This window comes from Cydia pomonella, chromosome 18 (genome assembly GCF_033807575.1).
Source record: "Cydia pomonella isolate Wapato2018A chromosome 18, ilCydPomo1, whole genome shotgun sequence".
Lineage (NCBI taxonomy): Eukaryota > Metazoa > Arthropoda > Insecta > Lepidoptera > Tortricidae > Cydia > Cydia pomonella.
Genome location: NC_084720.1, coordinates 6,465,044 through 6,481,965, shown reverse-complemented (window position 1 = coordinate 6,481,965; position 16,922 = coordinate 6,465,044). Strand labels below are relative to the sequence as shown.

The 16,922-nt window shown below is 37.0% G+C and overlaps 1 protein-coding gene across 5 annotated transcripts in view; it reads left to right on the top strand.

Annotated features, from left to right (window-relative positions):
- Positions 1-16,922, top strand: part of LOC133527983 (receptor-type tyrosine-protein phosphatase kappa) — a 284,020-nt gene that overhangs the window by 156,619 nt on the left and 110,479 nt on the right. For 3 of the 5 annotated variants that reach the window (XM_061865214.1, XM_061865211.1, XM_061865216.1), the window contains exon 2: positions 1,619-2,006. In XM_061865214.1, coding sequence (XP_061721198.1) covers positions 1,817-2,006 — 190 coding nt within the window. In that variant the 5' untranslated portion in view covers positions 1,619-1,816. Of the gene's footprint in view, positions 1-386; positions 1,452-1,479; positions 2,007-16,922 lie in introns of those variants that run through there. The other 2 variants (XM_061865212.1, XM_061865213.1) reach the window with 2 other exon arrangements.

Genomic DNA, 16,922 nt, shown 5'->3' with positions numbered 1-16,922 from the left:
CATAATTAAAATCAACTGTTCTCGCATCCAAACGTACTGTAGATATACGTACTGCAGCGAGTCGAAATTGCATTTTCAATTAAGTTCGTCCATCATGATGGAGTCAAAAGCGAACGCCGAAGCGAGATACCGTGTGTTCTAGTATTTGTGCGAGTTTGGGCGAGGCGAGTTTACGGGGGGCACCAGTGTAACGTGAGCTCCAGGTTCCTAATTTTTAAATTATAGTTTTATTAGAGGGCCCTTTGGTCGTCTAAACGCTCGTGCTCTTTAGTCGTTTGGAATAGTAGTACGGTCACGTACCTATATGTAGCTTATTGCCTTTCCTTTATATTTTAACATGAAATACTCGTAGTAATGACTAAAATTATTGAAATGCGAGAGATTCCGTAGGTACCAAATCCTATTAGTATTCTTACAAATGATAAAACAGACTTAAATATGAAAACTAAGTCATTTTATTTCGTATGCATAAAATAGGTTTATTATTAATACGATAGTGTTGGTGATGAAAAGATGCAGATTCTTGATAAAAATATTTAATTTGGAAAGTTACATGCTTAACATATTATATCGGATTATTTTTGAGGGATGCGCGCCCGCGATCGTGATAGTGGTTGTATAGGATCTGGCGCGGGCACGGCCCTGCCCCTGTTTTGCTCTCTGTCGCCTCACGCGGTAGGACAGGTCCTGGACAGGCAATATTTGATACTCATTGGAGCCACAAATAATAAATACAGAAACATACTAAATCGAACTCTATTCCTTAGCTAAAAATAGGATTTTAATCATCAATTCATATTTCTAACTAACCGACATTTTATGGCAATGACACAATTTCACGCTAAACGAAAAACAAAATGCCGATCGTCAAACTTGGCGTAAACAATTCATTATTTTACTCATAAGAGTTATTTTTGTTTCATTCATAATCGTGTCGAAGATTTTCTCGGTGATTTCCGGGCGTAGTAGTTGTGTACACTGTACTTTCTAAGTCCATTGGTGGACCTTATGGCTTTGCAATAAGGTGTAGGTTCAACTGAGCGTGCGAGTTGGAGACAAGTCCGACTACATTATTGATACTATTACTCGCAAACGCATCTCGCGCGCACTAACATACAAGGGATCGAAGGAGATGCTCTCCGGGCAAAGTCAAACCAAGAATAATTTATGTTTGCCATCCCGGTCAAATTCTTGGAAAAACCAGAGTAATGTAACCTCAAGATCGATAACAACTGACGCTTAATCGGGTAGCTCTCTTATACTGGTTCATTCGAGTGATCACGATAAATATTCCTGAAACTTACGCTGACGTAGACGGTGCGTAGGCGCACGCGCAGTGTTCTTCCACTTGCTCAGTCGCCTTTAGGCATTGGATGTGTCAAATTGTTCTTATACAAATAGGATTTTTAAAAAGCATTTGAGATATCGAGTTCGATACATATATCGTTAAGGTTAGACTTTGTAATCTTTTTAAAAGTGTTTATGTAATTGAGAAAAAAATTATGAACCGTTTTTATATTTTGGCAAATTTTCTGCTTTATAAATTTAACCATTTAAAAAATATATGCTTTAGGAAGTGTACCTTATTTTTTATTAATTGTTTTTCTTGTTGTTTCAGGCGGTGACCAAAACTATGCCCCGGCGCGTAGCGGCTTCACAAGCATCCAACCTTCCCACTTCCTATTAACGTTAAAACTACGTCAATGTGTGTATAAATACGTAAATGTTTTGATATGAATATTACCGTAAATCTAGTGTTAACAGTGCAATAGTGTAAAGTGCCAGTGTCTAGTGAACTTAAGTTTAAAAAAGCATCATGTCGTCTCGGACGGGACAGCGAGGCACGTCGGTAGCTAACAGCCAGCGTCGGCAGCCTCGCTCGAGGTCGTCGACGAGGGCTGGCGAGAAGAAGTCGAAGGGAGGCGAGAGGACTGGGGCGACCAGTCTGGTCTCCATCCCTAACACCATCAAGCTTAGCATGCTGAACAGCGGGCTCATTTCATTTGGTGAGTTTAGTGTATAAACTTAATTTTCCATTTCCGGAATGAAACTTTCCTTTGTTTCCTGTGGAGTTTTTCGAGAATATTTCCACATTTTTGTAAACTTATCGCAACTTGCACATCTGTAGGTAGTTACATCAAACTGTCTGTTAGTCCTTGATTACGTAAGCGAAAATATTATTGTTTGTGACGTTTCATGGATTTAGTTCTCAACAGTGTTACATTTATTAGTTCATAGTCAGTTGCAATATCGTAATGGAATATTCCATTATGTCTAAGCAACGGATAATAAAAGGTTTGGCACCTCTTATTCTCATTCGTTTTTCTTACTGAACACAATACAAATAAGTCGCACACTGTAGCCAAGCCCTCAACCACAACACAACATAGTCAGTCATAATAATTATTCACCACCACCGTGCATGTAAGTATTGCAAGTTGAACCAAAACATAAAGTAGCTCTTTTCCGGAAATCGGTCCCCTTTAAAGAACAAGTCTATATATATAATCTTTAGGTACTTTGTAAGCATCTTAGCTTTTATGGGAATATGAAATCAATTTAAACCGTACATGGATTAAGGACCAAATGCACCGACCAATGAAATTATACCTCGCTGAGTGAATACAATGAATTTCCACAAACTGCAATAAATGAACAATTTCGCGGAACCGCCCAAAATCTCTCCAGGTCTCGTCACGCCAGCGACAAGCGAGTAATCCACTCGGAACTTGCCAACGCCACCCGAAATTACTTTTATTCACCTAATTAAAAAAGTTGTAACAGCGACAGAGCGGAGAAGTTGTCACTTGAAATTCGTGAATTTTCCCGGCTACGCACCTTTAAACCAACTCATTTTGTTTTTAAACACCCGTAAAAAATGAAATGTGTTGTCAGCTTGCAGAGTCGTGTCTATGTCATTATTTAAGCAATAAAAAAGTAATCTTCGCAAATATTTCTCCGCCACTTTGAAGCGTTGAAAATATGACAAAAAAAAATCTTTAAGTGCACCAGTAAAAAAGTATCATGAATTTATTATTTGATTGTCCATGTCCCTTCTACAACTAGTTCTTAAATTAATTAAAAGTGGGCATAACCACACAGTGGGCATAGTGGGTCGAATAGCATCCCGCTGGCCGACCGGTGGGACTCACCGTGGCTGAAGCACTGGGGGAAGCTACATGCCCCTTTATGTAGGAATTTGTATTAATGTCATGTCATACTAACCCTAGATTTAAGTATTTGTATGTTACTAACAAGATATGGACACTGTTCGAAATAAATTGTTTTTGATTTGATAAACATTTTACGGGCTAATCTTACGGGTTGATCACAATGAATGCTTTGTAGATATGTCAGCAATAAATATCTTTATTTTAAGCTAGCATAGCTTTCTGACTATTGTGTTACTGGTTGAATTCGAAAAATATCCAGCTATTAGACTTAATTAGTTAAAATATGAGCTTCATTTATTTTACTTATTAAACTTCCTTAGATGAGAGTATCTTTGGCAAATTTAAGATTAATGTAGGAACATTTTAACCAAGTACTTGTACATTAAGAAACAATTTAAAATTTCCTGTTTCCCATAAATTATGCTTGTTCCAAATTATGTTTGTTACGAAGCGTTACTTTGGATAACTTTGTCCAATAAATTAGCAGAAAATACGGAGGTGCGTTATAAAAGTTCAGTAAAGTCTGTAAATCATCCGATAATCTCTAGATACTTATAAATGTACTTATCTGACAATTGATAGTGAACTAAAAAAATCAATCGCTTTTGGCAAAATCGTAAGAATCAAACTCTTCTCAAGCACTGGTTTTATCGACAGCGAACTGACAGCTGACCTTTCAACCCCAAGGGGAAACTAGGCCTTATTGGTATTAACAATGATTTGCTTCACCAAACTTCAGCAATTATTAACTATCAAATGATTATTATACATATTTATGAATGTAGTTTAAATTTCAAGAAACTCATTGGTACAAGCTGGGGTCCGAAACTCCGAACCACCGCACCTTCTGTTTTAAATCGCGCGCCTTACCGCTGAGCTACTAACTTCGCCTACGACTAACTTCTACTACATAAGAGTAGGCATAACTTAGCCTATGACCCGTTACATAAGGAGCTGGCGTATGCAGACAAAGCTAGTGTCTTATTGGGGGCTGTCTCAGTGTCTGAGACAACGCTCAAGATTCTATTGGGGCTGCCCCGTATCCTGCTCAGGGTTGAAGCACACCTCTTTCGCATGATGGCATGGAATCCATCTATTCCGACATCGGCAAAGATCTCCAAGGCGCTACAGAAACGAGGCAACCCTATCAGAAACCTGTAAGCATTGTTATATTGCACGCGTAGAGCGTTGTAAGCTTTATGCGTTTAGTTGAGCTATAGGCTGCAGGTGTAAAAAGATTGGCAGTAAGCCGTGAACAGCGTCGCCTTGACTTGTTTCGTACACCTTGCCAACCTACGCGCCAACATGTTGCATCTGACTGACAACGCCCTACGCTCACGTTCCATGTCCAAGTTATCACTCAAATCTTCCGTAATCCAGTGACCCAGATACTTAAATTTGACGACTTTATTTAGAGGAGTCCCGCATAGTCTTAGGTGTGGTACGTCAGGATAAAATTTGGTCCCAGCCTTAAACACAAGCCACTCACTCTTCTTTACGTTGTATCTGAGTCCATGCGTCTCGGCATAATCAGAATCAGAATCAGAAATTTATTGGTAAAACATTTTACATGTCATTTTTTCTTAACCTAGGTATAAATAAAAAACAAACTAAAAATAATACAAAACACACAAATACGGAGCGGAGAAGCGTCATCATTGCGTTGATTGATGGAGTCAGCAGCACCACATCATCGGCATAACTAATGTCGTTCACACATACTCCACCGATATGACAGCCTTCATAGGTGCTGCTAAGTTCAACAATCAGACGATTAATGTATAAATTGAAGAGACGAGGCGAGGTCAAGCCCCCCTGCCGCACCCCGCACTCCAACCCATACATATCAGAGAGTGACCCTGCCCACCTTACATAATTGGTTTGTTTACTGTACCAATATCTAAGCACTGACACAACCTCGCCCGCTACATCAGTCTCCTCTATCAACTTTTGCCACAAAATGTCATATGGCACAAGATCAAATGCCCTAGACAAGTCTAGAAAGCATGCGTTGACAGGTGTTTTTCTAGATGTATAATGATAGACAGTATGCTTGAGAGACAAGATTGCGCTTTCGGTAGAAAGACCTGGCCGGAAGCCGAACTGTGCATCGTGTAAACAAGTGTATGCGACTGGCCATATGCCTGTCAAGCAAACTGTCTAACACTTTTGCTACTACTGTGGCAAGCGAAATTGGCCGATAATTAGAAGGCTCAGAAATGTCACCAATCTTATCCTTCATGATTGGCACAACAATAATCTTCATCAACTCATCGGGCAAGTGGCGGGTTTAAACCGCTCAACTGATTTAAGTAAGTAATATTTTTGCAACTTCCTGGGCAAATATATGTCGGACATGTCTGGCGTACTGTAAAACTCTGAATGTCACTTGAAACTTTTTTAATACTTTAATTTCAATGCGTAGGTATGTACTGAAATCTTTATTGTCATATTGTGATTTACAATAATCCTAAAATTATTTCAAGAATCAACCGCGTTTTGTGTTTGTCATTTTTTGGCCGAGTATATACTTTTTCTTTTAACATTAATTTGTTTTACTGTAATGCTGTACAAATTTTGTTAATAACAATAAAATAAATAAAGTAAATTTTTATATGGTGATGGTTAGGGGTCTGAGGAAGGACCTAGGACAGTTTTTATCAGTCATCACCATCATTTCACGCAGACAGTCGCGGATAGAAGCTAATTAGAAATAAATATATTCATATGTTATAGGTACTTACGTTTAGAACTTATCTCGAAACTTTCAAACCTCATAGCGCTCGGCTGTCCGTATTGAAGTTATCAGACATACTACTCATGAGAAACGATGTGAAAACTTACACTATGTCAAATCAGTAGCTCATTGAAATTCGGCCACGTCCTCGTACCACGTAGTACCCGCGAACGTGCGGCCATTACGAGTGCTACGTCAGGCGCCACTCATATGTTTACCCGTCGACGGCCCTCTGTTTATTTTTTTTTTGTTTCATGCTGGCTATGTCACTGTTACAGTTGCATAATCTGACTATAAAGTGCAAAGAGCTGCAAAATTGGACGTAGTTTGACAACAAATTAACGAAAAAATCCATCCTCTAAAATTTGTCACTTAAATGACTTTACTTCTTGATAGAAAGTTCACATTCTTTTGACAGATTCAGATTATTTTTTGTTGATTGTACTACCTTGTCCCTAAATTACCTGCGTCCGTTTGAAAATTATGAATGAATTCATTCATAAGTCTATGCAATTTGCGGCTGGGTGTACATACTTCACATTGAGAAAGTTTTTAGCAGTACAAATACATTTTTGTACTCAAATTAACATCGTGTCTTCAGGCTTATTGTTAGTGTTAGACATTCCAACCGTAAATCTTCGGATGTTGAACTTTTAATTTGCATGTCAGAAAAATATTAAACTTGGTTGAGTTTTTTTTTATAATGGTAAACCTTCTATTCGTTTATTATATTTCAGGTGTCAATTCTGTGATTTACGACGCGAGGGACATAATAAATCATTGAACCATTCTTTGAGATTTTTGGACGAGATCTAAAGAAGTTATTGGCTACGTAGTGCGTAATCAATCACATGAAGCTCACGTCAAACATGGAGTCTTCAATCTTTGTTGTTTTTACATTAAGGTGAGGCGAGCCGAGACCGATGTGTCAAATTTTCGATTAGATTTTCCATCGATCAAATTCAATGTAATTGTACATCATTATGCACACATCCGTGGAAGTAAGCTTCATCTATAACAGTCGACTATACTTAGAGGCACAGATACTGAGTCGGGTAGATTTTACAGTTCTTCGGGAGGATAAGGCTCTTGCGCGACTTGAACCAATTTGACTCACCGAGTTCGGTTATCAGTATTCTCAAGGAGTACAGTACCCTCACCATGAGTTTTACGGGGCCTAAATGCTAGCAACTCCGTCAATTCAAACGCAGTGTATCTCTCTTGCACCAATGTCAGTATGAGGGAAATGCATTCGCTAGCGAATATGTCAGTGTCAAAGTCGTGGTAAGGATACTGATCACCCTGTTATATGTTAAGGAGTAACAAAATGATCAACAATCTTGACTTTTTGAGCCACCTAAGTACAGATACACGCCCTGATATTGGGTTTCAATGAATTCACTATTATTATGGTTTATAACTCGTTACCAAATATCTCTCGAATTCACTCGCATGCTCTAAATCAAATAAATGGCTGTTAACCTCCAATGCAAGCGTAGTTTAGTCGCTATTACTGTCTAATGTATGTGCAGTTCATTCGCCAATAGTTCTTGACATTTAAACCCACATATATGTGAATAATTCACCTGCCACACGCATATGCGATGAACAGGACGGCTCCAAAACAAATTTATTTCCACAATAAACGACCGCATGAAATGACAGAACTTCCTGAACGTTCATAGGGCATTGTTATGTTTTTTTTTTCTTTATTTGCTTATTCCTTTACCAACCGCTTCGGTTTTAACAATTCGATAGTTTTTACGTCATTTTGTGTTGTATTATAACCTTGAGTCGTGTCAATAAACATCTCACATTCACCAACAAGTGTGAGCGAGATGCCAAAATGAAGTTTATTCCGTTAGCATCAATTAGGACGAGCCGCTAATGCTGCCCGATGCTCACGGTCAAGGTCATATCAAAATAACATACTTAGGTCTAAGTCTTAAGTTGTTTTTCTCTTTCTCTGTATATATTGTATAACTGTGTACTTTTACTGAACTAAATGATATTCTATTTTTACATCATAACCATATAAAATTGTTAACATAATCGGCCTTCAACTAACGGAGAGAGGCGTGATTCTTGAACTAGAAAATTTGCTACATAATATCAGAGACTGGAAAAACGTTTGTATGCAAATTTCGGAGTTGCAAATATGTCGTTTTAGTAGTCTGATTCGAATGAATGTATTCTGTATATGCTTTGAAGGAAAACGTTGAGCGTTGAATGAGTAACTAGGTATGTCTTTGAGGATTCGATTGAGTGTCGAGTTGCTCTTTACTGGTCTCCGAGCTTAATGCCTCATCACGAAGATTTTTAAAGAAAATAATCTTTTATCTTTCTACTTTTCAAATAGGTACTTACTGTACAGTATAATCCGCTTATAACGGCATTGAAGGGAAGTGACAAACATGTCATACGTAGCATAGTTGATCAATTTTCTATTTTGGTTTTCCAAATTAATCCCAAATTCATTTGAAAAAGATGAGTTACAATAGCCTTGTACTTAATATCACCCACCTATTAGGTACTAACAATCAAAACAAAAACTATCCATGTGCCACACACGCCTCTAATTCTTAGCGGGGAAATACGTGAGGTTACGTTAACGAAAACTAACGAAAATGACAGTATAACCGGTCATAGTTCAATGAAGTTAGTATGGAGTGTGGATTTAAGACGAGAGAAATCTCTTATGATAGAACTGTTGCAAAAGTATCCAGCTGTCAGCTATAAATAATAGTTCCAAATCTCTCCAGAGTAGCGCTAGAGTAGTTAAAAACCTAGGCGTTATTGACGGAGTGAAGTGCGCTGTCTATGATTTGATTTTTTTGTTCAAGTACTCTTGGTATTGTAGCGTATATGGAGATTCCTTTCCTTACCTTCACCTTCCATAGAAGTTAGGATTAATAGGTATTAGTAAGCGATATGTCATTATCAGCAAAGTCATCTGATCAGAATTTGTTGCAAAGAGTTTTATATGAAAACCAAACTTCGCCCTGCACTTCATAATAATCGGTTCTTTTTTTTCGTTTTTTTTTTTTTAATTTTAATTTGATACGTATCTTCATCGATAGTACTCATTGTAACTAGCTCCAATGATCACCCTAGGACTGGCCGCTTCCCGCAAAAATGGGTCAGGGCTGAAGGCATGGCATACACACACAAGAGTGACATTATTACGATTAATCTTAAGGAAATACGCTCGGTCACCAAGTTGTATATATTCGCCGATCATTCGTTCCATTGTTTATTTGAGGATCTATTCGGAACAATAACGTGCAACCTGATAGTGTTCTTACCAAACCCCATTATTAATGTTGCAACTTCAACTTCTTCAACTTCAAATTGGCCACAAGGACACTTTTACACGTGAACATGGAATTTATATACAAGCAAAATAAAAGCAAATCAACAATTATAAAATACAATTAACTGAAAATATCAATGCAAACTAAAGTTATATTATTACTTAGAAATGTATAAAGTAGTCTTAATGTCGATTTACTATAATAATAATATTAAAAAACACACACACACAAAGAGATACAAAAAATCTAAATTTATTTAGAGGTGTAAATATTTCTTAATGTCAGAACCAAAAGTTGATGTCGTTAACATCGATTATCAAGATTGAACGGTTGTCAAAAATACGTGCCCTTAATTCGCCTTCAGTACATCACTTCGCCTTAACTAGCATTAAATCATAATTTCACTTTAAATAGTATCATGGGATTCATAGGCGTATTCACATTTAGGATTTAGAATACGTTTTAGTATAATTTTCATATTGAAAAAAAAGTTTAGACGGATGGGAAGATTTTTTAACCTATTTTTCTTTTAACGCAGCTCTTTTCTTGAAAATATATATCTTGATAAAATTATTACAATAATATTTTAATTGGTCAATGTTTTATACGTAGATACTTTTGCCAACAGATTTTTAATAAATTGCAACTTATATCTAACGGGGTTTGGTTCAACGTATACTGGTTCGTCCTAAATATCAATTCGCTCGCGTTTGAAAACCAGTTGGAAACAGTGGGTAAACGTCCCATCGGGTCAGGCAAATAAAACATTCGGTACGGCACTATTTACCCGCCTATACTATTAGGCCTAGCCGAAGGCGATCTATCTAGGCCTCGTCCAACGTATCTTATTGTACTAGACGGGGCGAGTTCTCGGAACGAGACTAATTGAAATCGAGTTCTTTTCTCTAAAAATAAAACCAGGCACGTGAGACCCATCATTTGTATTTTCAAAGTTTTATTAGATTGAGTCTTGATTTAGGTATGTTCAAATAATTGTTTTTACATAAGTTCGAGGCTTATGTCTAACCTGAGGGCTTACCGCGAACACCAAAGAGCATTTTTTTCTGTCACTCTAACAACGCCTAAATTGGAGTAAAAGAGAAAAATTACCACAATTAACGAACTTCTGTGTTCGTGGTAGGCGTTCTGAATTAGGCGGCACAAGAGAGTTACCCACCACTGAGCTACATTCGTAGAGCTACGTCGGTAGCCTGTAGCATATTTCGTAGTATGTAGTGAGATTGCATCTTAGAAGGATAACAAGAAATGTGTCGTGATTAATGCCGCATGGTACGATAAACATGATTATTCTTAGGTCCTGTTTCACAATGTCCAAGTAAAGTCCAGTAGGGCTAAGATGGTCGGCTCTTTATCATTTGTCACCATGCCTGTCACGTTCTAACAAGTATGTAAGCGCGAAAGTGACGGGCATAGTGACAAGTGATAAAAATTGAACCATGATGCCACCGCAGAATAAGCTACTTGCCACTTATTTGATGAATAAAGTCATCGTTGGCATTTCACAATCTTCAAATAGGCTTAACTTCTAGATAAAATGCTAAGTTTTGTAGGAAGTTTTATCTGGCAGTTAATATTTTTGTTAATTAGCTATCCAATACTTTACTTGGACATTGTGAAACAGACCCTTAGTGTAATTGTTTCTTTTATTGAATTGAACTTCACTTCTTATAATATTATAAGTACCTGGGCGACCGAGCTTTGCTCGGTTATAACTATTTATTGTAATATGGTGGTGTATATGTGATAATCTTAACTACACTTTTTTACTAAATTAAACTTGTCTATAACAATAAAAATTATATATAAACTTGAACATATATTAAAAAAAAAACAAAAGTTAGTCACCGGGCGAGATTCGAACCCGTAACACTCGTTTCTAGCTGTCCGCGTCTTAACCCGCTGGACCAGACGGACAGTGGCCGGTAACACGAAATTAGCGACCATATTCTGCGTTGAAAGAAAAACGCATGAAAACTCGAAAACACGCGTTTTCCCAAACATAAGACTAATCTAGATCGATTGTATACCCCCAAAAACCCCCATATACCAAATTTCAGCGAAATCGTTAGAGCCGTTTCCTAGATCACAGAAATATATATATATATACAAGAATTGCTCGTTTAAAGGTATAAGATTTAAAAAAACTTAAGTATAACAAATGCTTACAACTATAAAATTTACTTCGTCCCCTTTCCTCTGGCCCCAGTGATTTATTAAAAAAAATAACTAACGCAATTTACTCTAGTATAAATAAACTGCTATTATGCTGCACACTGCTGTATGTTTAAGAGTACATATGTGTGCGTATGTGTGCTACCCCGTACGCTTCCTAATTACCCCGTGTTTGCGCTCATTAATGAATAATACAACAAACACTTCACGCTTGTTGTTCCTTGCTATATCAACAACGTGAAAAGGTACCTTTGTAGAATACTTATTCTAGATCTTATTTAAGTACACTACCGGTCAGAAGTTTAAGTTCGTTCTATGGTTCGACTTCGGTACGAATGTGAATTTTTTTGCGATAATTTTCTGCAGTTTTCATGTTTGACTTTGTGTCCAAATGATATGATATTGTTTCCAGTGGTGTTTAATTAAATCAGCCTCAATTCTTGAATAAATATTAAATAAATAAATATAATAAGTACAGTTTTACACCAATTGACTAAGTCCCAAGGTAAGCCAAGTACTCAGTGGGTACTCAGACAACGATATATATAATATACAAATACTTATATACATAAAAAACATCCATGACTCAGCAACAAATATCTGTGCTCATAACACAAATAAATGCCCTTACCGGGATTAGAACCCAGGACCATCGACTTCATAGGCAGGGTCACTACCCACTAAGCCACTAGCCGTACTTGGTGTAACAGAAGTACAGTCAACAGCAGAAGTTCTTAAGCAGGGTGAGGTATTCTAAATGTAGGTACACACTCTTAGCGCCACTTGCACCATCCCACTAACCGGGGGTTATCCGGTTAAGAGGATACTTTAGGATATTTTAGGTGAATATATCCGTCTCGCTAACGGAAGCCGCTCCTAAAACTAGTGCGATAAGGACAACGCCAGGTTAGGCGAAAAAACCTGCATAAAAAACTCAAAAAACGATGTTTCGTACTCGACTGTTTCCCCCTTCAAAACTTAACCAAATGTAACGAAATTTTGAGATCTAAATGGCAATGAAATTATTTGTGTCGGACTGTTTTGCTTTTTAGGCTAATTGGGGTTAGTTTTGAATACCATGCTTCTCTTTTCGGCCTAGTAAATTAGGCCGTTTTTGCGAATATTAGAAGTGCGCTAGTACCGTAAGAAACAAAAATATCAGAAAAAGTAAAACAGTTCGACACAGATATTAATAATAATAATCTGTGTTGAAAAAATAATTGCTCTAGCTTCAAAAACCACGGAGGACATAGTCAACTTCGTTTGTATGGAGAATTGATCACTCCTGTTGCCTCTTAAACCTAGAGTTACCATGGTTACTGGGTCAATTTGACACTGGGTTAACGTTTAACCGGTTAACCTCGGGTGAGTGGGAGAGTGCAAGTGGCGCTAAGTCTCTTAACAATAAAGACCTGTCAGTTGATTTTAAACACCTCGCCCGCATAGCAACTTCTGCTGCTGAATATACTACGGATACATAACTTACGAAACTCTATACATAAAACATCTTGGCTACAGGCAAGTCACACAAACACGAACAGAATGGCAGCAAACATACAGAATACAAACAATCGACGAGCAACTTAAAGCCCCTCTACAAAAGCCTTTGCACCGCATTTTCTGACATTTTCCCTTATCGGAAACTCTAGAGGCGCCCAAATAAACAACGCAGTTTTCGTAGGCCGATGTCTGAAACGGCATTCAAACTTTTAAATTCTTGCGCTTATTTGATGTTGATTTGATATAACATCGAAATTCGCTGGTACAAAATGAAGTACGGAGAAGTATCTTTAAATGTTTGATCGTTAAAAGCGTTTCATATACTCGTATGTTTATTTGTGAACCGTTGTATAAGATATTAATGCAGTGCAAAGATATAACATATTCGCATCGCATCGGCATCCTATAGGTTCTAGAAAAAAAATCAGGCTAACTAATATTTTTTTCCCAAATAAAGATTAGTATTTTAACAATCGTGATATAATAGAAGGCAACGAAGCTTGCTGAGTTGCCTTAATAAGGTACGAGATTGAAAAGTTTGATTATATCACTATTAATTGTATACAATACTTTTTCTACGAGTCATCTTTATTAATACTTTTTTACTATAAAACCTTAATAATTAGTTAAAATTGGTAAGTATTTCAGTAGACAAAAATGTAGTACAAAATAGATAAACGCGCGACTCCGCACCCGTTTAGTCGTTTCTATGGGAGCGCGGCGGCACGTGATTGGTAATTTTGTTAATACTTGACTACAGCGTATTGAAATGAATCTTATATTTGAGTTCAGAGCCCATACATGAAAAGTACACAATTATACATTGGCATGCGCAATCTTAATTCAACCATTACAGTCGACGAGTAGAAAAAAAGATATTAAAACTCGGAATGCCGTTCTTAAAGCGTTCGCTTCAAGTGTTTGGTGTTGACATTTATAGATTGGACCACTTTATCTGCTCCGAGAGCTCGTATCGGAGATTTTAAGCTAAGATATTCGAGATAGTAGTGCTATATAAGCGCTGGTGGCCTAGCGGAGAGAGGTTCAAACCCCGACTCGTACCAATGAATTTCTTGGAAATTGTGTACGAAATATCATTTGATATTTACCAGTCGCTTTCTGGTGAAGGAAAACATCGTGAGGAAACCGAACTAATCCCAATAAAGCCTCGTTTATCCTCTAGGTTGGGAGGCCAGATGGCAGTCGCTTTCGTAAAAACTTGAGCCTGGGCCAATTCTAGGGATTAGTTGTCAAGCGGACCCCAGGCTTCCATGAGCCGTGGCAAAAATGGCCGTAATAACGCGAGGAAAAAGAAGTAGTACTATAAATGTTGCATCATGGATTCCCGTTATTGGCTATGACGCACTGGGTTTTAATAATCGATGCAATATCGGCTGATGTTCGTCTTTGTTATATTGTACTGTTACTTTCATAGCAAACGATATTAATTTTGCTTTTTATTGCATTCCGAGGGTAATGCAATCAATGCAGCTTTAGAACTTATTACTCTATTAGAATTATTATTGGAAAATATGTACGTAAAATTAACTATAAAAGCGTAAATGATGATTAGTAGCTTTACTATGACATACATGGTTTAGTTTCCCCTCTCGGTTGAAAGGTCAGATGGCAGTCGCTTTCGTAAAAAAATTTGCCTACGCTGATTCTCGGGACTAGTAGCCAAGCGGACCCTAGGCTCACCATGAGCCGTGGATTACCACGCTTATTGAAGCCGGGACAAACATTAGGAAGAACTTTCAGGCGGGCGTTAGAAACTAAAGTCATTGAATTCATTTTTACGAGTAAGTGTAGCTATCGCGTCTTTGAAATTAGGGTTTAAGTTACTGACAGATTCAATAAAACCTCACCATCTATAAAGCTCAGTTTCTATGGGATCACAACACATTTGCCCCACACCCACATAGTTCCAAGTGTTCCAACCCGGCATAGTAAAGTGCGCGTTTTGGAATAGATTAAGTAAATACATGTACACTCACTGCCCTAACACTTAAGATTATATGAGGTAACTCTTCTGAAAGAGTATAAGTATCTACTTTTCTAAAAGATTATATGGGGTAAAGAAACATTGGAACAAAAGCAACACTTGTAGGGAAACCTAATTCTGTTTCTTTTGCCCCGAGCAAAATAAACTATGTTTCTCCTATCCCACATGACCTTACATCCAGTATGTCGATGTGGTTACTTAAGTTGGAACACTTACTGCACTAGAGTTGATTAAATTTTGTAGGTTTATGATACGTTATAAGGAATAACTACCCTCGTCCGTTATTTATTTGTGATAAGAAATATGATGATAATATTCACATTGACACATTTCAAAATGGATGGCCTAGATAAATTGCGTACGGACATTTTTTTTTCTTTTATTTTGTTATTTAATCGTATATTATATCAAATGAAAGCTTATTTTACATGTATTCCAACTATAATAGGTTGCCTTATTAAAAAGTTGGTGGTTGGTTGGACTGGACCAACATTTTTAATATGCCAACCTCTTACAGTTAGAATATATATAAAATAAGCTTTAATTTTATATAATTGATTGTAGTTGACTGGTAGAGAATGCCATTTGGCATAAAGTCCGCCATTTGTACATTGTTATATATTGTGTGCAATAAATTTTAAATAAATAAATAATATCCGAAAAAAAAAAAACAAATTTGTTCGCACGCAATTTTACGAGGCAACCCGTTTGTCAATATGAATATTATTTATATTTTATTTTTCTTATCAGACTTCCGGTTCGAGCGCCATCTTGATAGTCACGCCTCGTCATTAATTCGTTTTTTGCTCATTAATATTGTAATAACGATAGCTTATTATACAGTGAACTAATGTGGTAATGTGGGGAATGAAGAATGGCTGAAAAAAGGCTGGTAGTTCACGTGCAACTTGTAACATGTGCAGCTATCGCTTTGCAAGAGCTGATCAAATCACCGTACGCTGTCTTGTACTAACCGTACAATTTTTGTCGTATTTAAAGCTCCTAATATCTTGATACTGGAGAAATAGTGCGACTGGACTGAAACCATAATAAAAATAAAAGGAATGAATGAATATTTCTTATCACAAATAAATAACAGACGAGGTAGATATTCTTTATAATCATATCGTATATCCTACTATATGGACTAACAATTTGCTTCAAATAAACTTTACTGTTCTTTCTACAAATCCATTCCCGACCGGCATCATGCTCGCCTGCCCCGGAATGTTTTATTCCACTCTCCATGATTTCGGTCATTTCCGCTTCCGCCTCGCGAAAACAGTCATGGCGGCCATGACACCATTCTTAAGATGCCGTAGGTTCAGAAAGCAGTTTTTGAAAAAAACGTAACTCTTTTTTAGATCACAATACGATCGCCAAGAATTTAATTAGCAATCTTATGGATTTTCTCTAGTGACTTCATCGATTCGAATCCTGATTTTTTGACTTTAGCTCGATAGAAAAAAATCAAGAACATATGTCTAAAACGCACTTTAAACATTTGAAACAATTTATGCACAAAAGCTAAAAACTTCGTTACTAATACTAATAAACCGTATTACACCATTAATTAATTGTTCGCGAATGCACTTGATTAATTACTATTGTCATTATTGTAATGATTTTAATTTCGTCCTATTGAATGACGTATACTTTTTCTCAAAGTTGTAATGAAATTTTGACATGACTTACTTCAAATTAGGCCCGGAAATACTAAATATCAGGTGCGATGAGTGAAGATGATATGTAAAGTAATTTCATATAGCATTACACCCCTAATAAGGCAATCTACTTTTGTTTTTAAACGTTAAATTATGGCACGTCTTGGCATTCAACCATAAAAAAACCTATAAGCAAAATTCTGCCATTATGCTGTTATTTTGTCTTTTTTGTGTTTGTTAAATATCATAACAAGGTCTTCTATAGGGGACCGAAAATTAGATTATTTTTTCGCTACGACGCACGGTTTAGGAGATACAGCCCTATAAAGTTTTTTT